Genomic DNA, 23,348 nt, shown 5'->3' with positions numbered 1-23,348 from the left:
CGTCAGGTACAAAAGTAGAGCGCCGATCACATCGATGTGTTTGACGTTCAACACATTCATCCTGATTCTGAGAGGCTCGTTTTAAAAATGTAACACTGCAATATTTAACTTTATTTGGAAAAATAAGCATCACTATATCAACAAAAATGATTTAGTTCATAGTTACGAAGAAGGCGGATTAAATGTTATTGACTTAGAGATAATGAATAGTGTTTTAAAAACTCAATGGTTAAGATAATTTCTTTGTAATACAAACAGCCTATGGTTTACGGTCTCCTCTTCAATATTTGGGAAAGTAGGTGGCTTGGAATTTTTTATTAAATGTGACTTTGAGTTGTCCAAATTGCCTCTTAAATTATCTGCATTCCATCAGCAGGTTCTCCTTTATTGGAAATTAGCATTTTCTCACAATTTTAGTCCACATAAAACTTGTATTTGGAACAATCGTTTTATTGTACACCATAACAAGTCTTTATTTTATGAAAACTGGGTTCAATATAATATTTATTCCCTGTTGGATATGATGGACAATTATGGTAATGTGTTCAATTACAATGATTTTTGTTCAAAACATGGATTTATATGTCACCCTAAAGAATTTTATACAGTGATAAATGCCATACCAAAAAACATGATACTACTGATAAAAGGGATTCTTTCACACTATTCTGTGACATTCGCTCTCCCGTCTCTTTGTCTGGGTAATTTGTCTATTAGAGATCATAAGTGTAACAACAAATATATTAGAAGTATTTTCATTGGTAGATTTAATCCAAATCGAATTAAACGTCACCATATTTTCAAAGATATTAACCCGAAAGAGATGAAGGAAATGAGACTGAATTATCTTACTTTTCCAAGTCTCCCTAAAGTGAAAGAACTTCATTTCAAAATAATGAATGACATATACCCATCTAAAGAATTCCTTAAATCAAAGTTTGATATTGGAGAAAACACTTGTCAATTTTGTGAAACTGATATTGAAACCACTAAGCATATCTTTTTGATTGTAATTACTCCAAGCGATTTTGGTCCCAATTATATAGTAAAATGTCATGTATTATTACATGTGTAAATCCTCTTGAATACAAACAAATTAAATTAAGTTTGGTGTACTTAAGAAAGATTGTTCACAACACTATTTGATGAATAACATTTTTGAACTTGCTAAATACTTCATTCACAAATGCAGATTTTTAAAAACCCCTCCTTCCTTTCCTTACTTTGTTAATGAACTTAAAGCAGTTGCCACATCTCTTGGTACCCTTTCAAATGAAAAAGCTATTACAGTAGCCAACTTTTTCAACGAGTTAAGTACCCTATAGCTTTTTGATACCCCTTTGCAAAAATGTATCTCAATATGTTTTTTTTTTTACTTTATATTTAATTTAAACATTGCTGTCACGTATTATAATTGTTAACTATGTCTGCCTTTTGAGAACTGTAAATGGTTAACATTGTTTGTTAATGCCTTTTTTGTTTGTAAATTTGTTATTCTTTTCAATAAAAATAAATAAATAAATAAATAAATAAAAAGTTATCTGATACTTGAGATTTGAACTAAAACATGAGTTGTGGCTTTTTTTGACTCCATTGTGTTTTTTGGTTGTGTCAAGGACAGTGTCATATTTTTTATGAAAATAAAATGTGAATTTTTTTAATGTTGGCGTTTTTTATTTTTTATTTATTTTTATATATGATGTTGCTTCAATATGGCTTCAAAATCTACGTTTGGGGTATGACTGTGTGTAATTGATGTTGTAAAACAAAACGTCCACGTATCATCAAGTAATGTTTACCACAGACCTTATTTTACTCATAAGTTAAAAAAAATAAAAAAACACTATAAAAGCCCCATAGGAAAATCCAGAGGAAACCCATCGTGAATTATCTTCTGTGTTTGTGGACTACAAGCTTTACAGCTCAAACAAACTTGGAAATTAAATTGTTAAAGGTATTTATAAACACAAAATGAAACAAAGTGGCAGATTTCTCTCTCTATCTCTCTTTCACTTGACAGTTTCACATACTGGCAGGTGTGACGAGCAGTGACGTCAATGAAGGATACACATTTCTCAGTTACACACACACACACACGTTGGTTTAGCTATCCTTCTGAGGACTCTCCATAGACATAATGATTTTTATACTGTACGAACTATAGATTCTATACCCTAAACCTAACCCTCACAGAAACCTTTTTGCATTTTTACATTTTCAAAAAAACTTAATTTAATATGCCATTTCCCTTGTGGGGACCACTGGCTGGTACCCACAATGTAGGTGATCTCAGGTTTTACTATCCTTGTGGGGACATTTGGTCCCCACAATGGAGGTTAAACCTGTACACACTGTCTCTCACACACACACAGACACAAACACATACACACACACTGTCACACACACACAGACACACTGTACTGTCCATACCACACGCACACACACACACTGTACTGTCCATACTACACGACACACACAGACACACTGTACTGTCCATACCACACAACACACACAGACACACTGTACTGTCCATACCACATGACACACACACTGTACTGTCCATACTACACGACACACACAGACACACTGTACTGTCCATACCACACAACACACAGACACGCAATGTCACACACAGACACACACTGTCACACACAGACACACAGATACAGACACGTGTGTGTGTGTATGTGTGTGTGTTGTTTAGAACATTCAACACACTTCTCTGTCCTCCCCCTCCACCACCTGACACATCACTGACAGCAGATGTTTTCGCCACATTTTTTTACTAATAAGGTTACAGCCATCAGCAATACATTCTCAGCACCACATCCTGTCAAACACTCACCTCCTGTATGCAGCTCTTCTGTCTCTATGTTCTCTCCTCTGACTGACACTGAGGTCTCTAAACTCCTCCTCTCCAACCACCCCACCACCTGTCCCATTGACCTTGTTTTCCTTCCCACCTTCTCCAGGCCAGGTGTCTCCATCCAGCCTACCTGCACTCACACACATAATTAACACATCTCTACTTACAGGCATTTTTCCCACTACATTTAAGCAGGCTCGAGTAACCCCACTGCTGAAGAAACCTGCATTTAACCCCACACAAATAGAACACTACAGACCAGTCTCTCTCATTTTATTCATGGCAAAAACACTTGAAAGGGCAGTTTTAAATCAGATCTCTGCTTATCTCTCACAGAACAAGCTGCTGGATGACAATCAGTCAGGGTTCAAATGTGGACACTCCACTGAGACTGCCCTGCTGTCTGTCACTGAGTCGCTGAGACAGACAAGAGCTGGATCCAGATAATCCATCCTGATTCTGCTGGACCTTCCTACAGCCTTTGACACAGTCAACCATCAGATCTTACTCTCTACCCTCTCCTCGCTGGGCATCATAGGAACTGTGCTATACTGGTTCAATTCCTATCTCTCAGGTAGGTCCTTCAAGGTAGCCTGGAGAGGTGAGGTGTCCAAGCCACATCAGCTACTTACTGGGGTACCTCAGGGATCAGTGCTTGGGCCACTTCTCTTCTCTATATACACAGCATCACTAGGACCCATCATTCAGGCACATGGGTTCTCTTATCACTGCTACGCTGATGACATGCAACTCTACATGTCTTTCCAGCCCAACAACACCACGGTGACTGCTCGAATTTCTGCCTGCCTGGCGGACATCTCGGCCTGGATGAAGGAACACCACCTGCAACTCAACCCGGCCAAGACTGAACTCCTCGTCTTTCCAGCCAACCCTGCTGTTGAACACAACATCTCCGTGCAACTACAGTAACGCCTTCCAAAATGGTCAGAAATCTAGAGGTAACCATCGATAACCATCTCAATTTCACAGACCACATCTCAAAGACAGCACGATCATGTAGATTTACACTCTACAATATCAGGAAAATAAGACCCTTCATCTCGGAACATGCCACACAACTTCTTCAGTCACTTGTCATAACTAGACTGGACTACTGTAACGCTCTCATTGCAGGCCTCCCTGCATGCGCAATTAGACCCCTGCAAATGATCCAGAATGCAGCAGCACATCTGGTCTATAATGAACCAAAGAGAGCACATGTTACACCACTCCTCGTCTCTCTCCACTGGCTGCCGGTTGATGCACGTATCAAATTCAAGTCTCTGTTGCTGGCATACAGAACAGTCACTGGGTCTGCTCCAGCATACCTAAAATCATTTCTGCAGAGCTACGCGCCCACTAGAAGCCTGCGGTCGGCTAAGGAACATCGCCTTGTTGTACCAACACAAAGAGGCTCCAAAACACTTTCCCGAACTTTCGGTTTCATCGTACCACATTGGTGGAATGACCTTCCCAACTCCATACGTGAAGCTGACTCACTTTCTGTCTTCAAAAAATGACAAAAAAACACATCTTTTCCACGAGCACTTAACCAGTTTCTTAAAAAAAAAAAAAAAAAAAAACTTTGCACTTGTTGCACTTTAATCTGTTTTGAATACTATTCTGACGCTACTGAAACTTTGTACTGCAGCGCTTTTCGTACCACTGTCTCCTTAAGATGATTCGCTTATAATGTATTCCTCTTTTGTAAGTCGCTTTGGATAAAAGCGTCCGCCAAATGAATAAATGTACATGTAAATATGATTGGCTATCAGGGGTTTGAAGGCGGGGCTAAACGGTTGTTTCCAGTCCTTTCATTGGTCAGAGCGGGACAGTAAGTGACACGTTCCGCGCGCTTGACACAGACACAGACAGCCAGCCAGGCTGTTTACTACGCCTGTATATCGCTTTATCTAAAGCAACTCCAAATATTCAACATGCACATGATACCAAGACACTAGTTCACAGAAAAGGTGAGTGGAGTTCTGTATTTGTGCTTTATTTTTATTTTATTTCAGACTGCTCTGTTTTTTTCCCTGAAGGACAACAAAGCGATCCCCGAACCCTTCATATCGTCATTGATAAGCGACCATTTATTCTTAAGCTTTTAGTCTTTTGTTATTTGCTATAATTGATCATTTATAGATGTGTCTGGAAATGTATATTTAGTCGCGTTTTTGCTGTCACTGTGGACGTCATGCGCTCGTGCGTCACTGCATGTCGTGACGTCACGTGACATAACGTGTCGCAAACAAAAAATGAACCAAACCAAGAACCAAAAGTCAGTCATCATTGCTGATGTGAAGAAAATCAAGCAGTATATCTAAACAACACCTAGCGAGCACAACGACACTGTAAAACTGTTTTAATATTCCATACAGAAATCTGATATATATGGCAATATATGCAGAACACACATATGAAATATGTTTATATGTAGTTTTCACTAATATAAAAATATTAGTACATAAATGCAACATATATTTCAAAATGGTCCCTTTTAATACATGCGATGTGACATGTTTTTTCCAAATAGTGGAATGTGAATAAACATGTAAGCTCAAATATATAAATTATAATTTTATAAATATGTTCATATGTAGCCTTATATCAGATTTATGTACCCCTGTACTTCATACGACAGATGTAGGGGCATTTTAATGTATAGAAATTTGCATTTTCACCGCGTTATGAGATTGTTACTACATTTGCTGTTGTCAAAATAGACCAGTTGTTCAAAGTAATCCGTTAACTGATAACATTACAGTATTAGTAGTAGAAAGATAGAGATAACGTTCAAATATGAGACTGCAGTGTTGTCTTTTTATATTTCTTTATCATGATTCGCCATTCTGAATGAAAATTAGGCCAGTCATTTACATGAAATCTGAATAACCTGCATTTTTAGCACTTAGTGGTGTTTTTATTTAAATTACGGCTTACATCATTCGTATATGCTATTTTTCTTTTTTTTAATCCACTTTTCTCCCAATGTTGGAATGCCCAGTTCCCACTACTTAGTAGGTCCTCATGGGGTGGCACGGTTACTCACCTCAATCCGAGTGGTGGAGGACAAGTCTCAGTTGCCTCCGCTTCTGAGACCGTCAATCCACGCCTCTTATCACGTGACTCATTGTGCATGACACCGCGGAGACTCACAGCATGTGGAGGCTCATGCTACTCTCCGCGATCCACACACAACTTACCACAAGCCCCATTGAGAGCGAGAACCACTAATCGCGACCACGAGGAGGTTACCCCATGTGACTCTACCCTCCCTAGCAACCGGACCAATTTGGTTGCTTAGGAGATCTGGCTGGAGTCACTCAGCACACCCTGGATTCGAACTCGCGACTCCAGGGGTGGTAGTATTTTTCATATTTAAAAAAAAAGTTATTGGTATTATTTTTCATGGCGTAAAGGTTACCCTCAGAAAACATGCCTCCAGTCAGACCCGGGTTTGCGCGCTTATCAAATCAGTTTAACGTTTGTTGCGCGAGCGACGAGAAATGTCTTGTGCGCTTCAAGCATTTCTTACTTTTCATAAAGTTGAAATTACACGAATTCTCACCATTTGTTTAAGTGAATGTCTGGAAGTTGTGGTAAATTTCACAATGTAAAGGATGGGCAAGGAGGAGGCGGGAACTGGCTGAACAGTAAATATAAAGTTTTAATGTCAAACGTAAAACAAACGTGCACAAACACAGACACGAATGCAGTGCGGCCACGTGCGTCTCTCTCTCTCTCGTACTGGCGTCTCCGGCTCCCCTTTATCTCGCTTTCCCGCTGATCAGCTGATTCAGCGCCGGCCATGCATCATCACGGCCCGGCCACACCCTCCTCCTCATCACACACAACAGTTTACATTTTATGTGTGGTATAAAAATAAATCCTGCAGCATTCCCACATTGACTGCAGATTGTCTTAATAACTGGCAGTGGTGACTCAGTGGCACTAATAGCCTTTAGCTGCTCTTTCCAGGTTAAATACTCTGGCAGCATGTGGAGGTCAGTAGGCTTATGTCTGAACCTGCAGGGCTTTTTAAATACTCTTTTTCCATTGACGTACCCATTCAAAGCTCTCTTAGACTTGAAAATGATACGTGAAACAAATACATGAAAATGACTTATTCACACTTGGACTCATCCTTGCAGTTCGTCGATCTGCTGCATAGAATGTAGAAAAAGTAGACTGGGTTGTATTTTATCTTGCATAGATTTGTTAATGGTTTTCGAGGATGAGTACATGTTACGCAACTTGTCTGTGTTGGCATCTGTCTAATTAGCAAGCTTCTACAATGTTACAGATGAATTCATGCCAAAACAGCTAAATTGAACGGATGCACAACCATTGACTTCCACAACAAAAGATATTGGATATGTTTTCTCCTCGCTTTTAAAAGCTGAAAATCCTCTTTATTTTGATATCCTAATTGTGCACAATTAAATAGTTATTTGCAATTTGTGACTATTCTTTTTTTTTTTTTTTCGGTCACGACCCACCAGTTGAAAACTGGTGCTTTAGAAAATCTTAGAGTAGTCATACTGCCAATATTTATACAACAATCACTTATCGATGTCTCAAAACTCCTACATTGCATATATATATAACTAGATAGGAAAAGACAAACAAGCCAAACTTTGATATTGGCTTGGCAAAGACTTGTCTTAAAGTTAAAGATAATTTTAAAAGTTTATTGTTTATACAGACATTACAGTAAGACATACAGCCAGCTAGACAGATAGTCAGACAGACTGTAAGATAGATGGATGGATGGATAGAGCAACTTTAAGGGTTAGTTCACTCAAAAATGAAAATCCTCATGATTTACTCACCTTTAAGCCATCTCAGATGTGTATGTCTTTCTTTCTTCAGCAGAACCAAAGTGAAGATTTTTATCTGCAGATTTCATCTCTGTTTGTTCATACAATGCAAGTAAATGGGTGCCATCAGTCTGTTGGCTGTTTGACGGTCCTAAAGTCATATTTAGGCAACATAAAAGTAATCCACATGACTCCAGTTGATCAATAAATGTCTTCTGAAGCAAATCAAAAGGTTTGTGTAAGAAACAAATCGATAATTAAAACGCTTTTAACAGTCTAATGGCATCCATTTGCTTGCATTGTATGAACAAACAGAGCTGAAATGTGCTGATAAAAATCTTCACTTCGGTTCTGCCTAAGAAGGAAAGTCATACACATCTGGGATGGCTTAAAGGTAAGTAAATCATGAGGGAATTCTCATTTTTGGGTGAACTAGCCCTTTAAACCAGATTAAAGGCTGTGTGTGTGTGTGTGTTTAGATTTAAAGTTTTGAGTTGGAGTGTCAATTCACGAACATTCCATTGGCTTGTTTGGACATTCCGTCAGTTTATATCTATGGGAGTTTTCCCATTTTTGATCCAATCAGTTTTAAAAGACAGCACATTAAGTTAGAACAGTCTGAAAGTCTGTTTGATGTAGCTTGACATAATGACCCCTTTGTACTTTTTTTCTCCTCTTGATCCATAGATGGAGGACGTGGCCTCAGCCCCTGTTCTCGCAGACCCGTCCCAGCCTGCATTTTCCCACCCATCAGTCTCCTTGTGTCGCAACCGCAAGTCTGGAACAGCCAACATCTTTCAGGGGGTGAACCTGAGGCAGCTCAGACGGCTCTTCCACGCAGCTGGGGAACCGGATGCTGACCAGAAAGCTCGGATGGTGTGGGGGAACCGGAGAGTAGGGGCCAGTGAGGATGGGGTGGACGGGGAAGAAGAGGATGGAGGGATGACGGAGGTAGAGACGGGGCTGGCACAGGCGTTGGTGGGACTAAGGGTTCGAGCTCGGAACAGAAGTGGACTCAGGGTGGAGTCTCATAAGGACACTGCAGGAACGAGATGGGTCCGAGCATTTGGTCATCTCAGGTGAGAGAAAAAGAGTGAAGAGGCTGACAAAAAGTAAAGTAAATAATAAATTAGTTTTATTAGCTATTTACTGGAATTTAAACATGTATATTAACTTTACTGATTGTTTTCAAACAAGCATATTTATGGGTGAATATCACAAAACATGTCAAGAACATGTCTAGTTCACTTTTCGTCCCAGAAAAAAAGATTGGAATATACTTCAGTACCTTGCACAATAATATTAATAACAGTATTAATTAAATTGAATGCATTTGCATTTAAATAAATGCATTATGTTAGGTGAATTTTGAATTTTTTTACATCTACTTATTCATGCGATTATCTAATTAGCCATATGTGTGTCAGCAGTGTTATCTGTAAAATCATGCAGATACGGGTCAGGAGCTTCAGTTAATGTTCACATCAACCATCAGAATGGGAAAAAAATGTGATCTCAGTGATTTTGACCGTGGCATGATTGTTGGTGCCAGATGGGCTGGTTTGAGTATTTCTGTAACTGCTGATCTCCTGGGATTTTCACACACAACAGTCTCTAGAATTTACTCCGAATGGTGCCAAAAACAAAAAAACATCCAGTGAGCGGCAGTTCTGTGGACGTAAACGCCTTGTTGATGAGAGAGGTCAACAGTATATATACTGTACATTTTCTTTTATTATTATTATTATTTATGGAATGAAATGTTACATGGACATGCTTTGATGAGATTCACCCTTATTGACTGACTTTGAAGTCTAAATAATGCTGAATTCTGATGCAAATGGCAACTATACACAACCTTTCTTTACACTGTGTTTGTGTTAATGGAAACATGCTAATCTGAACAAATGTAGGTCATGAGAAAGATTACCCACAAACTCACCGACAGGAATATCCAAGCACAGGTCACACACAAACATAGTCACAACATTTGTGTACATAATATTCAAGCACAGGATTGTGAATGAGAATATAGATCAAGATTATAATTGCATGCATTATTTTTTAATGTTTCATAAGAATCAACGAGGGGTCACTAGGCCAATCGTCTGATGTCATAACCAGAGAAGGTGATGATGATGCATCTGCTTTGGGAGCCTGTGGAGGGCCGGGCACGTTTGAGGCTGGATCATGTGACCAAGCTGACTTCCTGCCCCCAGACGAAGAGACTCAGGGGGCGTCTGGTGGTCCCAGATGGAGTTGGAATGCTGTTCAGCAGAAAGACCCAGAACGCTACCTGCACCGGATCCGACACTGATACCGCTAGCGGAAAATGGAACCGTGCGGGATTAACACTAATTTAAAGCATGGAATTAAATTACTGCCCAGAATAAGATGTTAGGCAGAATTTTAGTCTCAGTCACCATTCGCTTTTATTGTATGGAAAAAGGATGCATTGAAAGTAGATGGTGACTGAGACTAAAATTCTGCCTAACATCTTATTCTAGTGTTCCACAGAAAAAAGTAATACGGGTTTGGAACGAGTCAGAATTGTCATTTTTGAGTGAACTACTCCTTTAAACGAGCAATGAACAACACTACAGCCCTGCGTGGCTGGGAACGGACATGAACAATAATCCCACAGGATGTGAGTTCTGTTATACCTGGGAATTGAGGCACAGAGTTGTTGGGAAATCCTCAAACTCTACAGATTTGTGCCATTCTCACGACCTCTTACCTCAAGCACACTACCAGATCACACAACAGCAGTGGAACACTATTAAAGGGATAGTTCGCACAAAATGACACTTCTTTGATCATTTATGCACACTAATATCGTTTCAAACCCGTAAAACTTTCTTCTGTTGAACACAAAATGTTAGACAGAATATCCAAGTTGTTCTATTACATACAATGAAAGCGAATGGGGACTAATGACTAAAAGCATCATAAATGTAATTGTATGACTTCAGAAGTCATGGTATTTGGCACACGAGTTGTATGGACTTCTTTTATGGTGCTTTTTGGAGCTTAACTGCTAAAGTCACCATTTACTTTCATTGTATGAAAAAGAGTAGTCTGAACATTCTGCTAAATTGACATGAGTGGTGAGTAAATGATAACAGAACTAGGATTTTTGTGAACTATTCCTCCAATTTTAAACACAACAGTGACTCAAATCTCATTGAAGCTTCCAGAGCCCTGCCTCTTTTTCTTCTTTTCTAGAATGAATGTATGGGGGCTGGAAATTGATGGTTTTCTATTATTTAATGTTATGTGCTGTAGTCCTTCTTCAGGGAGAGTTCTGACTCCGGGTGGTGTTTAATAGTCAATATATATAATGTGTGTTCGCATTTACTGCAACAGTGCAGTTCTCTTCTAATCATTAGTGTGGATTTAGATACTGTCTGTGGTAATATGTAAATTATGCATTAGCATTATGCACCAGTAGGTGACGTTATATGGAGATATGCTGGACACTAATCATTCTTACTAATCATTTAATGTCTTCTTCTGTCACATAGACAGACATTTAGAAGCAATACGGCTTGACTAATCAAATGTAGCTAAATGTAGTCTTTATGAAGCCTCAGAAATCAACTGTTGGCATTTTGCATAAAGGTGGTTTGAAAGTGAGAACACTAAATGTGCAAGAGGAGTTGTTATTTTTCACATTGTCTTTAAGTTGGAACTTCCGATTAAAATGTTTTTGAAGTAAAACTCAAGTCTGTTCTTTTATTGAGTACTGCACTGTTATAGTCTTAACATCTTTCATTAAATACATTACATACAAATTATACAGTCCATTTTCATGTTTTAAGGTCAGTTTTGTTGACACCGGTAAAAAAAAAAAAAAAAAAATTGCAATATATTTTGATTTTCAAAATCAAACAAAAAGAATGTCACTGTGAGATTGGAACGTTCCAGTGTTTCCGCACATTACGCACTGGGTTATGAATGTCAGACGTGCGTGTAAAGATAAAAAGTAGAAAAATATTATAATTAAAAAAAACAATCATATGGCAGATACAATATGTGTGATATTCTGACTAAAATGTCTTTGATGTGAGAAATAATTAACAAAAAGCGAGGCAAGAAAACCCTAAAACAAGGAAATAGTGAATTATAGTTCATCCGTGATTAAATGTGAACAGCATCCGGTGCCTTGTCGTTCTTCTTCCAGACTGCTGGCGAGGGCGCTAAAGCAGACAAGCATAGAGGTTTTACTGCAGAAGAAAGTCTCTCATGCAAGTCGCTGTGAATGTAGTTTGTGTGTGTCCATACAGTGTTTTTTACAAGGCAATGCTTTCTTTCAGAGTTTTAAAAAACACTGTTTTCCAATAATGATTCCATTACATCATTTTCTCATTTGATTCATTTCTGCTTTGTTGCTTCTTGTCATTCATTCATCCACCCCTTCCTACTCCGTTGTTCTCAGAATTGGTGTCCTGATGCCGATAAACTAAAAACAAAACAAGGGAATGAGTTTAAAATCAGACCGTACATGCACACGCACACTCTCATAAAAGCTCCCGTCACCACCAGGTGAAGAACGGCCTTCTGCTTTGGAAGCTTTGCGTGTAAGATTCGCTGTTGGCACGCTGCGGCGCCCGGGCCGTCTCCACGATAACCGGTGCCATTTGCACCAGCTGCAACGGGGATTTTTCATCCTTCAGCGCCTGACTGAGATTCAGGATCTAATGGGACACAGCACAGGAAATGGGCTGAGGACAGAATGATGACACTGCAAAGCAAAACCTTTCAACCTTCCATCTTTTTCAAGATATGATTAATGCTTTGAATGATTTGGCCAAAATCCTAAAAGGCACGAAGGGGACACCATCAAGTTATTAGTAGTAAAAATAATAATAATAATAATAATAATACAATATTTATTACACCTTTGCTGAAAGACTATCAAAAACGCTATGGCAAGCCGAACTGACATTTAATCAAGTAGAGGCTTTTTATAGATGTGTAATTCAATCTTCACTAGTTAAAAATGCTACTTCTTGACATCAGTAATGAAATTACTACTAGTAAAAATGCTAATTTATGATATTAGTAATTAGGTTTGCACTAGTAAAAACATTAATTCTTCATTGAAAAAAATGACATTATTACTCGAGGAAATACTTTTGATTCTTGAGATCCAAAATGGAATTTCAACTAGTAAAAATATAATTATTATATCTGCATTTTTACTAGTAGAATTTTACAATGATTTCTCATTCACTCCTGTTCAAAACATCACAAATATCTATATTAACTTATTGATATTCCTCACACATATCGGCTGTGCACTAAATAGTAAAAATGATCATTTTTTAAAACTATATTGTTGCTTGTACAGATATCAATTCCTTAGATCAACAATTGGTATCAACATATTAAAAAAAGTTCTTACTAGCTACAATCACATTTCACTACTGAAAACCAAATTACCGATATCAACAATGAGCATTTTTACTAGTTGTAATTTCAATGGTTTCAGAATGGACGTTTTCACTAGTAACAATGTGATTATTGATATCAAAAATATTTTTTTCCTTGTAAGTAGTACATCGCCGATGTGAAATTTGAATTTTAACTTAACTACAGATATCTGTAATTGCATTTTGAACACAATTTAATAACAGATCATTGTGGAATTCTACTAGTGAAAATGCTATTTTGTTTTTCCATTAATAATTATGTTTTTTCCTAGTTGAAAGTCAATTTGTTATATCAAGAATGGGTATCCCCGTAAGTTATAATGTCATTTTTGAACATTTTACTTGTGCAAACCTAATTACTGACATAAAAATGAGCACAATCACTCATAGTAATTCCACTGCTGATATCAAGAATGAGCATTTTAACTAGTAAAAACTATGATTCATATCCTGCACGATTAAATGTTGAAATGTTAATGTCATAGTGGGAAAACATGCATCATATATATATATATATATATATATATATATATATATATTGATGTTTTCGAAATCATGAAAAAAATCTATATTTATAACGTTAATAAATAAAAGAATAAAAATGCACAAAATATTTAAAGAGTATTTCATTTTCAGAATATTTAAACACAATTAAAATCTAGTGACTGTTAATGACTCACCTGCCCCCTCATTACTGATATCTGTTTTTTAAACTGTCCTCTGTCGAAACCCGGGTCTTTCTGTGAATGAAAAAAGAAGAAGCACCGAGCACTAATTTCCAATGTTTCAAAATATTTTGGTAATTTCCACTCTACTGTTTTAAGCTTCGTCTCAGAGTTATCTATAAGTGAAATTCAAATAAAACTCCAGGTCTCTCACCTTAAAAAGCTCATACAGATCTTCTTCGAGGTCTTTGACGAAGTTCGGGTCAGATAATTTGGGCAGAACTAAATCTCGGATCTCTTGAGAGAACAGCACTTTAGCCTGTGGCAGCCACGCCCAATAAAAAGGGTCTAAAAGAAATAAAAATCAACCAAAAGACAACCGAATTAATACATTACAAGAGTATACAAAACTAGCAATCAACACTGCTGAAAAACTAGAATATGACTGGTTAGTGGTTGGTCATGTGTTCATGAGGTGGATGGTGACTGGCTTACAGGCTCTCCATGAGTCTGGGTGTTTAAGAGGGAATGCTAATCCGTTATCAATGGCTGCCAGTTTAATGATGGGGTCCTTCACTACTACCCAGTCAGAGTCCTGGATGAGAAAACAAACAATTCGATTAAAAAAAGCCCACGCTATAGAAAAATAAACAAGATAGGTTAAGTCTGTCAAGACGATCTTTGATGTTGGTTTGACAAAGCCAACATAATAAGTGTCAATAAGCAAAATGTACAATCACTCACCCTGTTGCTTGGCGTATCCATCGGATAGTCATATTTTAGAAGCCAGTTGTCATTTCCTCGATCTACAAATCCCCACAAAAATAACACTTATAAAAGCAATTGTTTAACAACATTGAAATAACTATATTACAATATTGTAAATGGATTTGAAATGTTGACCTTTACACCATTTATGAGTTTCCGTGGTTACCTGTGTTTCTGATGATGTAATCCAACACCACCAGTCTCTCGAACTGCAGCTGGAGTTGGCGATTGGTGTTTTCGGGTAAAGGCTCTGCTTCAAACCGCCGCAGCCAGAAATCTGCATCTTTATATCCGTCTACAAAGAGCTGGAATGAGCCGATCTACAAAAGCCAGTAGAGACGAGTTTATAGACCTACACCAGATGCCCTCTCTACATAAGAAACAAGATGGAGCAATATGCTGTGCTCGCATGCGAGCTGCGGGTCTGGTTTAATACTGTTTTTTATAGCTCCATAATTCAATAACAGCCTGTTTGAGAGGTCTGCATTACTTTGGGACAAATTCACATCCAATAAATGAGACACATAAACTCTTAAGATCAGACAGAAATGATCAGTGATCATATAAAAAAGAAACTTTTGCCGCTCATTTCTAAAATTGGGAAAATGCAGAACAATATGCGGTGAATATAAGTGTTGTTGTGCGTTAATGAAGTCAGAAATTGCATTTTGCATTAGTTTTGAAAGTTACATTAAACTCTTATCTCATCAAGGATCGTTTGATTCATCATGATATGACCTATTCGTATTACTCCAGGCAGATACGTGACACAATCTTAAACCACACTTACCTTAGGTGGCAAGCCAATCCGGTGAAAGCGCTGGCCCACTTTGGGCACCTTTTCTAGAGCTAACCTCTTCCCTCTGGACTTTACACGATCAATAGCGCTGTAATTAAACGTCTCACTTGCTAAATGCACGACCTAAGAGAAAGAGAAATGTATGCAATCTCTTCATATCTGAAATGTCTTCTACATCAATAGTCAGCTAGAATGACAGCAGACTGCTGACTGTGTATATGTAAGTAGGTGTTGTGTTTAGGTGTGTGTGGTTGAATGTTTGTTTTCATGCATACGAGCAACAGGAAGTGAAAGGGGTTGACTATCAAATATGAAACCATCACAACTACCACTCTGCTTTCTCACGTCCTCATTAATCTTGGTTTTGGTTTCACATTACTGAGCTAACATTCACACAAATACACAAACTGTTGTGTGTGTGTGCAGTGTCACTTGTCTGAACACAGTTAAAGGGATAGTTCACCCAAAAATGAAAACTGACAGCTGCTGTTGTTTGGGGAAAAAAACAGCATGAAGATTCTTCAAACACTCTCCTTCTGTATTCCTTGGAAACAACCACATATTGGTTTGGAACAACATGACGATGAGTAAATATAGAACTACTATTTTGGGTGAACTACTCCTTAAAAGTTTGTTCAGACTTCACATGTGAAAATACACGAGTGTGTGTGTTGATCTCGTACTTTGGTACGTGGTACGATGTTGAGTTCTAGTTTCTGGTCCACTAAACTGGCCCCAGCCTCTGACAGGTAACCCTGATTCAGAACCAGACAGTCCCTGCCGAAACAGCACGGACAGCAGAGCTTCTGCAGCCATTTGGTCCACTTTGGGTTCAGCTGTCCGTACGGTTCCTCGTTCTTTGGTTTAAAGACCCCGATGATCTTCTGTTGGAACGGAGAGGAGAGATACATGCTTAGCACCTGCTAACATCACACTCATTTGGAATCAACTGTTTGTGTTTATGGAATCAAATTGTTGGCTTAGCAACATGCTAACATAAAACTACTGAAAGCAACTGCATTTGTGCTTATAAGACTACATAAGAGTTAGCTTAGCAACATGGTAACATCAAGCTCTATTGGAATCAACTGTGTGTTTATTACAGTATCAAATTGTTAGTTTAACAACATGTTAATATCAAACTTGATTGTAATCTACGGTGTTTGTGTTTATTATAGTATCAAATTGTTAGCTTAGCAACATGCTAACATGAAGCTCCATTGGAATCAACTTTATTATAGTATCAAACTTTATCTGAGCAACATGCTAATATCAAGTTCAATTGAAATTTATTCAATTAAATTTTTTTATTAAATTTAAGTTTTTAGAGTAACACGGTAACATCAACTTCTATTGGAATAAGCTGCATTTTTGCTTAGACTAGAATTGTTAGCTTAGCAGCTTGCTAACATAACGCTCCATTGGAATCACCTTTATTAAAGTATCAAACTTTTAACTTAGCAACATGCTAAAATCAAGTTAAATTGGAATTAACTGCATTTTTGCTTATTAGACTGTATTATTGTTAGCTTAGCAACAACATGCTAATATCAAGTTCAACTGGAATTTATTACATGTAAAATTTGTATTAAATTAAGTTTTTAGAATAACACGATAACATCAAGCTCTATTGGAATCAGCTGCATTTTTGCTTAGACTAGAATTGTTAGCATAGCAACATGCTAACAACAGACTCTATTGGAATCAACTGTTTGTTATAGAATGAATATTGTTTGTTTAACAACATGTTAATATCAAACTCAATTGTAATCTATGGTGTTTGTGTTTATTATAATATCAAATTGTTAGCTTAGCAACATGCTAACAAAGCTTCATTGGAATCACCTTTAAGTATCAAACTTTTAACTTAGCAACATGCTAAAATCAAGTTAAATTGGAATTAACTGCATTTTTGCTTGTTAGACTGTATTATTGTTAGCTTAGCAACATGCTAATATCAAGTTCAACTGGAATTTATTACATGTAAAAATGTTATTAAATTAGTTTTTAGAATAGCACGGTAACATCAAGCTCTATTGGAATCAACTGTGCGTTTATTATAGTTTCAAAGTGTTGGCTTAGCAACATGCTAAGAGACTTTGATCAAACACAGCTGGAATCAACTATGTGATTATTATAGTATCAAACTGTTAACTTAGGAACATGCTAACATCAAACTCTATTGGATTCAACTGTGTTGCTGCTCATGAAGAGCTACTCACCAGCTGGTCTCGCAGCCTGACCAGCTGAAAATACCCCTTTAAAACCAGCTTGACCAGGCTATGAAAACATAAGACCAGCAAACCAGCTTAGGCTGCTTTAAGTTGTATTTTTCTACCAGCAGGATAGAGAGCGGGCGAGAAATGGGAGGTGTTGTAATGTTCATAACTTCTGACTTCCCACAAAATTATGCCATCAACTACAAAGATACTAAATGTGGATATCAAAGCTTTTCAAAGACAGAAGTCTCCTGAGAGCCCATTCTTATGATACAGAAGAACTAAAAATGGCTTCTTCTTTTCTCTGTGACCCATGTCTGATTTCATTTGAATGAGAAACTGCCCACCACACCACCTGATTACACATGTGGTCATGTGAGATGCCTCTCTGTTCAACATATGAACTTTCCAGTGTGTTCACATCTGTGTGGCAGTAAAGTTCTATATGCAGGCTCAGATAAATGAGGATTATACTCTGGATCTCTCTCCGCACTGACCATATAGTAAAATATACAGCAACCAGAATGAGAAACCCCTCATGAGAAACTCTGAAAGCAAAACTGTATCCTAAAATCACCTTTACCCTTAGCTCAACTAAGTTATCTCCCATATAAGTTGCTGTAATGCCTAAATTCTAAAATGTCTCATTCATTCTCTCTTTATGTCTCACTCAGTCATACCATACTTATTCACACCACATGGGATTTTATCATGCAAGTGTCCTAAAGCTGTAACACACACACACATACATACACAGGTCAGGGCATGAACAGAGAAGAGTGATGTTTAGGATTAACACAAATCAAACTAAACTGAAGCACTACTGAAGAACTAGTGACTATGTGATACTGTTAACACACACCTGTAAAGACTTTGACTGTCAAAGCACCATCCTAATTAGGATAACAATGGGAGGAGCATGAGAAGTAAGCTTTATCATGACCAAACAAGAAAACCAAACAATAATGCCCATGCTTAACATTTAGCAAAGCTAGAATTATATTTCATTGTAATATATCACCCAAAATGAAACTTCTGTCATCATTTACTCACTCTCATGTTGTTCCAAACCTGCATGAGATGATCTTTAAAGAAATGATAGGCAGTATGTTAATCTCAGTCACCATTCACTTTCATTGAATCTCCTTTTCCATGAAAAAGTAATTCTGCCTAATATCTCTTTTTCAAGAAGAAAGTCATACGGGTTTGGAGTAAATCATTTTTGGGTGAACTATCCCTTTAAAGGAATATTCCAAGTTCAATACAAGCTCATCTTAATCGACAGCATTTGTGGCATAATGTTGATTACCACAAAAATGAATTTCGACTCGTTCTTCCTTTATTTAAAAAAAAAAGAAAAAAGCAGAAATTGAGGTTACAATGGAAGTGAATGGAGCCAATTTTTGGAGGGATTAATGGCACAAATGTTGATATAATGTTATAAAAGCACTAACATAAATGTTTCTGTTAAAACTCAGGTATTATTTGAGCTGAAAAGTTGTTTAAATCATAGTTTTTACGTTTGTTTTAGGGTTTAAGGCATAAAGGCAACAAAGTTGGAAATTGGCTATAACGTTACACAGAAAAGGTTAGTAAGTGATTTTATCCCACTAAAATCATGTTAACGCTCATATTGTTTATGGCTATACTTTTGAAACGGTGAGTATTTTAACATTTATGGATTGCCCCCATTTACTTCCATTGTAAGTGCCTCACTGGAACCAAGATTTTTGCTTCTTTGTTTTTAAGAAAAGAAAGGACAGATTGAAATTAGTTTTTCAGGTAATCAACATTATGCCACAAATGCTGTCAATTGAGCTTAACTTGTACTGAATCCGGAATATTCCTTTAAAAAACAATGAATCGTACGAACTAAGAAATCGAAGTCACTCAGATCTGCTGAACAGAAGAAGAGGAACGTCAGTCAATCTGTGATAAATACATCACTCATATATTATCAATAATACCTTTATTTTATTTTATTTTTATACTTTATTTTTATTTTTTATTCCCTTTTCTCCCCAATTTGGAATGCCCAATTCCCACTACTTACTAGGTCCTCGTGGTGGCGCGGTTACTCACCTCAATCGCTGTGCATGACATTGCAGAGACTCACAGCATGTGGAGGCTCATGCTACTCTCTGCGATCCACACACATCTCACCACACACCCCATTGAGAGCGAGAACCACTAATCGCGACCACGAGGAGGTTACCCCATGTGACTCTACCCTCCCTAGCAACCGGGCCAATTTGTTTGCTTAGGAGACCCGACTTGAACTCGTGACTCCAGGGGTGGAAGTTAGCGTCAATACTCGCTAAACTACCCAGGCCCCTGCCAATAATGCCTTTTAACCTTGTTTTAACATCACAAGACAGCAAAAACTATGAATCTCTGAAACAGGTGTTCTGATTCGGGGAAAACTGACCGGTTCCACAGCCGAGAGTTACGGAGTTGTGGAATTCCGTGGCTGAATAAAAGTGAGCCGAAAGAAAGAATAAACGTACTCACCAAACACACTGGCTTCAGTTCAACGCTATGTTAATCACAGCTGTGCACACTGCTAGAACTCATAGAACTGAAGCTGCTTAACACATGTGACAGGTCTTAAACCATGTCAAACTGACTTTCATGAGGGATTTTGAACTTGTTGAATGGGTTCATTTAAAGAATAAGTGGGTAAGTGTTGTGTAATTGAGCAGGTACTGATATGAGAACTGTTAATTAATTATAATACATGGTTGAAAGTGTCACTAAGTATTTTCTTTACTAATGAAAGTATGAAATGTATTGTTTTGTACTGTTGTACACTGGAAGCTCAAGTCACCAAGACAAATCCCTTGTATGTGTAAGCATACTTGGCAATAAAGCTCATTCTGATTCTGAAAGACTATGTCTGCATTTCAAAACCTTGCCAAATGATCATGCTAAATGCGCCAATGATGGGTCAAAAATGCTGTTTAGGTTGGCAGCTCATTAGGGTTTGGGACAGCTTGTAAATCCTGGTGCCAGCTGCAGTTCCACTTTCAGTTGCTGGATGATCAATGACACAGCAATGTGTACGGACACCCAAACCAGGCGTCCATAAAGGTACTACAGAGGGTGCATGGACTCATATATAGAAAGCATCTTTGAAAATATTGCCTATATTTCAAAATGTGGTTAATGTGCATTGTGCGTTCTTTTAATTTAATCATTAAACAAAAATCTCTATCGGTCTGACAAAACAGTGGTGTGATAAATCAATACTAGTTCAGCATAATGTAATGATGATTTAATGATATTAATAATAGCAATATTGGAATTATTTATATTAGGAAGTCCATCTGGGTAAGTTGGATAAAGACACAAAACTTCCAAGACTGCCCTGTCAAACCAAAATCAAACATATTAGATTAGAAATATAGAAAGTTCAGACATTTCAGGAACTAGGCCGGACCTTATGACACAGCTGTTGCTGTGACCCCTCAATAATATCTGAGGCTGAGTGCACATTTAACTGATTAGATGGGCTTATGTAACGAGCTCAGAGCTCAAATAAACTCTCACCCCCGTTGAATCTTTCACGAAGTAGCTGCCGCTGGATCCCTGATAGATGCGCTCCGGGTAGATGCCCTCCTCGATGGCCTGCTCCGCCTTCCGGATGATCTCCCTGAACTCCGGGTCCTCCGGGAACTCGTTCCTGTGTGGATCCCGGGGAGACGCACCTCGATCTCGGTCCAGCAGCGGCTGCCGCTCCCGGCTGCGCCCGGGACTCCCCGCCGGCAGACGCACCACGGAGCCCGGCGTGCCTCCAAATCCACCCCGGGGACTGGTCGGCTCAGCGGGTCCGTAGCTGAAATCGTTGGATTCGCGGAGAGGAGACACCAGCGGGCTCGTTTCGTCCATGTCGGAGAAAGGAGAGAGCTGGAGGACAGCGGGAGAAAGGGGGAAATACTCGAGACAACAGTCTGTTTGTTGCAGTAATGAAATGATGCGGCAACAAACAAATCACATGACAAACAGCTTCCGGAAAGAGGAGGGACTAATGGGTGATCGCAGAGCTACTGGCCAATCAGCGCTCGTAAATTATCTTGTTTTCCCACATGCGCACTGTGATTGGCTAGAATTATCCCACCCACTTCGGCCATGTGACAAAACACAACATCCCTGCAGCGTGACTAGTTAATCCACTTGATGAGAATTCAGGACATTTAGTGTGAAATATTAAATAGTTGAGTGTAGCGATAACATAGTATATTATTAGTTTTATCTCAAATCTAAATATATAAAAATAATTGATTACATTTATAAATTTGAAATAATAAATTGAGAATTGATTCCTTCATTTTGTTAAAACTTCTAGTCTTCCACGAAAGCCTGATCTAAAGGAATAGTTCACCTAATTAACTTGTCATCATCTGCTCACCCTGATGTCGTTTAAAACCCATATGACTATATATATATATATATATATATATATATATTCTATGGAACAAAAAAGAATGCAGTGTAATGCCGAGGTTGCTCCATTTTTCTCTACAACAAAAGACTATGGAGGATACTTTTATATTGACTCATTTATGGTAGTCCACTTTTGTAGTATGGAAAAGAGCATTCTGCTGAACATTATTATTTAATGCAAATAAAATACACATCTTCAATGCCGGGTCAGAATTACTTCATTGTTTAATGTTGATGGGCAATGACTCCTGACATGTGATCCAAAGCTCCAAAAAAATAAATAAAAATACTGGTCATCAGCAGGTGAGAAAAAAATAAAAAATAAAAAAAATAAAATAAAAAAAATTCACAAAGTGTTTTGCCGGCATGCAAATGTTTGCTCCTGGTGTGAAAGGCTTTGTAGGAATCCATTGTTTCTATGCAAAATCTTCTTTGCTGCAAGAAATCGTGGTAAAAATTCATGCTGTTTGGTGTGAAAGGGCCTTTGGTGTGAAGTTAAGCTCAATCAGCACCATTTGTGGAATAATGTTGATTACCACAAAAATTATACCTTATCTTTAAAAAATTAGAGGTTACAGCGAGACACTTACAATGGAAGTGAATGAGGCCAATTTTTGGAGGGTTTAAAGGCAGAAATGTGAAGCTTATAATTTTATAAAAGCACTTACATTAATTCTCCTGTTAAAGCTCATGTATTATTTGAACTGTAAAGTTGTTTAAATCGTCATTTTTACAGCCATTTCTGGGGTTTTAGTGTTTGTTGACATTGTCATGGCAATGAAGTTGTAAAATTGGCTTTAACTTTACACAGAAAAGGTTAGTAAATCTTGTGGCTATACGTTTGAAAAAGTGAGTATTTTAATGTTCGGAAATTGGCCTCATTCACTTCCATTATAAGTGCCACACTGTCACCTTGATTTTTGCTTTTTTTAAAGAAAAATTGGGATGAGTCAAAACATTTTTTTTTTTTTTTTTGTGGTAATCAATATTATGCCACAAATGCTGTCGATTGAGCTGAACTTGAATTGAAAACTCCTTTAAGTGTGAAAAACAAAAACTCATAGGGGTACCCTCCCTCAGTGTCATGAAGGTACTGAGAAAGACTTTATTTTAATTTTTTTGGTGAACTATGCCTTTAAGAACAGACTTTTTGCACTTTTCAACATCTCCATCAGTAAATAATCATTATTTAATCGTTAATGTAATGTATGCCCTCAGCTTTCTCTAATACAACCAAATAGCTCACTTTGTGGAAGCAGTCGCTGTGTGTTCTTGAAAAGGGCAGATTTTCCGCTGCATGACTTGTGTCTGAGCACTGGCGTAGCCAGGA

The 23,348-nt window shown here is 37.8% G+C and overlaps 2 protein-coding genes across 3 annotated transcripts; one reads left to right on the top strand and one right to left on the bottom strand.

The window, feature by feature from the left end:
- Nucleotides 1-4,674: 4,674 nt before the first annotated feature.
- LOC127444513 (uncharacterized) lies at nt 4,675-11,393 on the top strand. The gene is made up of 3 exons (XM_051703899.1): nt 4,675-4,839; nt 8,377-8,768; nt 9,769-11,393. The coding sequence occupies exons 2-3, from the start codon at nt 8,377-8,379 to the stop codon at nt 10,004-10,006; spliced, it is 630 nt and encodes a 209-aa protein (XP_051559859.1). The 5' UTR covers nt 4,675-4,839; the 3' UTR covers nt 10,007-11,393.
- Nucleotides 11,394-11,404: 11 nt separating this feature from the next.
- Nucleotides 11,405-21,591, bottom strand: pi4k2a (phosphatidylinositol 4-kinase type 2 alpha). 2 transcript variants are annotated; one of them, XM_051703887.1, is made up of 9 exons: nt 21,125-21,588; nt 16,040-16,240; nt 15,348-15,479; nt 14,724-14,877; nt 14,534-14,595; nt 14,285-14,384; nt 14,004-14,137; nt 13,805-13,864; nt 11,405-12,386 (listed from the first exon to the last, which is right to left on the bottom strand). In XM_051703887.1, exons 1-9 carry the CDS (start codon nt 21,461-21,463, stop codon nt 12,225-12,227), a joined length of 1,344 nt encoding a protein of 447 aa, XP_051559847.1. In that variant the 5' UTR covers nt 21,464-21,588; the 3' UTR covers nt 11,405-12,224. The 2 variants fall into 2 exon arrangements, with proteins under 2 accessions (XP_051559847.1, XP_051559848.1); XM_051703888.1 differs by lacking the exon at nt 15,348-15,479 and having other exon boundaries at nt 21,125-21,591.
- Between the last annotated feature and the right edge of the window lie 1,757 nt (nt 21,592-23,348).

The sequence above is a fragment of the Myxocyprinus asiaticus genome, chromosome 8, assembly GCF_019703515.2.
Source record: "Myxocyprinus asiaticus isolate MX2 ecotype Aquarium Trade chromosome 8, UBuf_Myxa_2, whole genome shotgun sequence".
Taxonomy (NCBI): domain Eukaryota; kingdom Metazoa; phylum Chordata; class Actinopteri; order Cypriniformes; family Catostomidae; genus Myxocyprinus; species Myxocyprinus asiaticus.
The sequence above is the reverse complement of the archived record's forward strand: the minus strand, read 5'-3'. Positions and strand labels throughout refer to the sequence as shown.

Coding starts and splice junctions, on each gene's coding strand:
- LOC127444513 (XM_051703899.1), top strand. CDS start 8,377: ATGGAGGACGTGGCCTCAGCCCCTGTTCTCGCAGACCCGTCCCAGCCT. Junction 8,769..9,768: donor CGAGCATTTGGTCATCTCAG/GTGAGAGAAAAA, acceptor ATGTTTCATAAG/AATCAACGAGGGGTCACTAG.
- pi4k2a (XM_051703887.1), bottom strand. CDS start 21,463: ATGGACGAAACGAGCCCGCTGGTGTCTCCTCTCCGCGAATCCAACGAT. Junction 14,878..15,347: donor GGATTGGCTTGCCACCTAAG/GTAAGTGTGGTT, acceptor TGGCTTTTGTAG/ATCGGCTCATTCCAGCTCTT. Junction 14,138..14,284: donor CCCAGACTCATGGAGAGCCT/GTAAGCCAGTCA, acceptor TATTTCTTTTAG/ACCCTTTTTATTGGGCGTGG.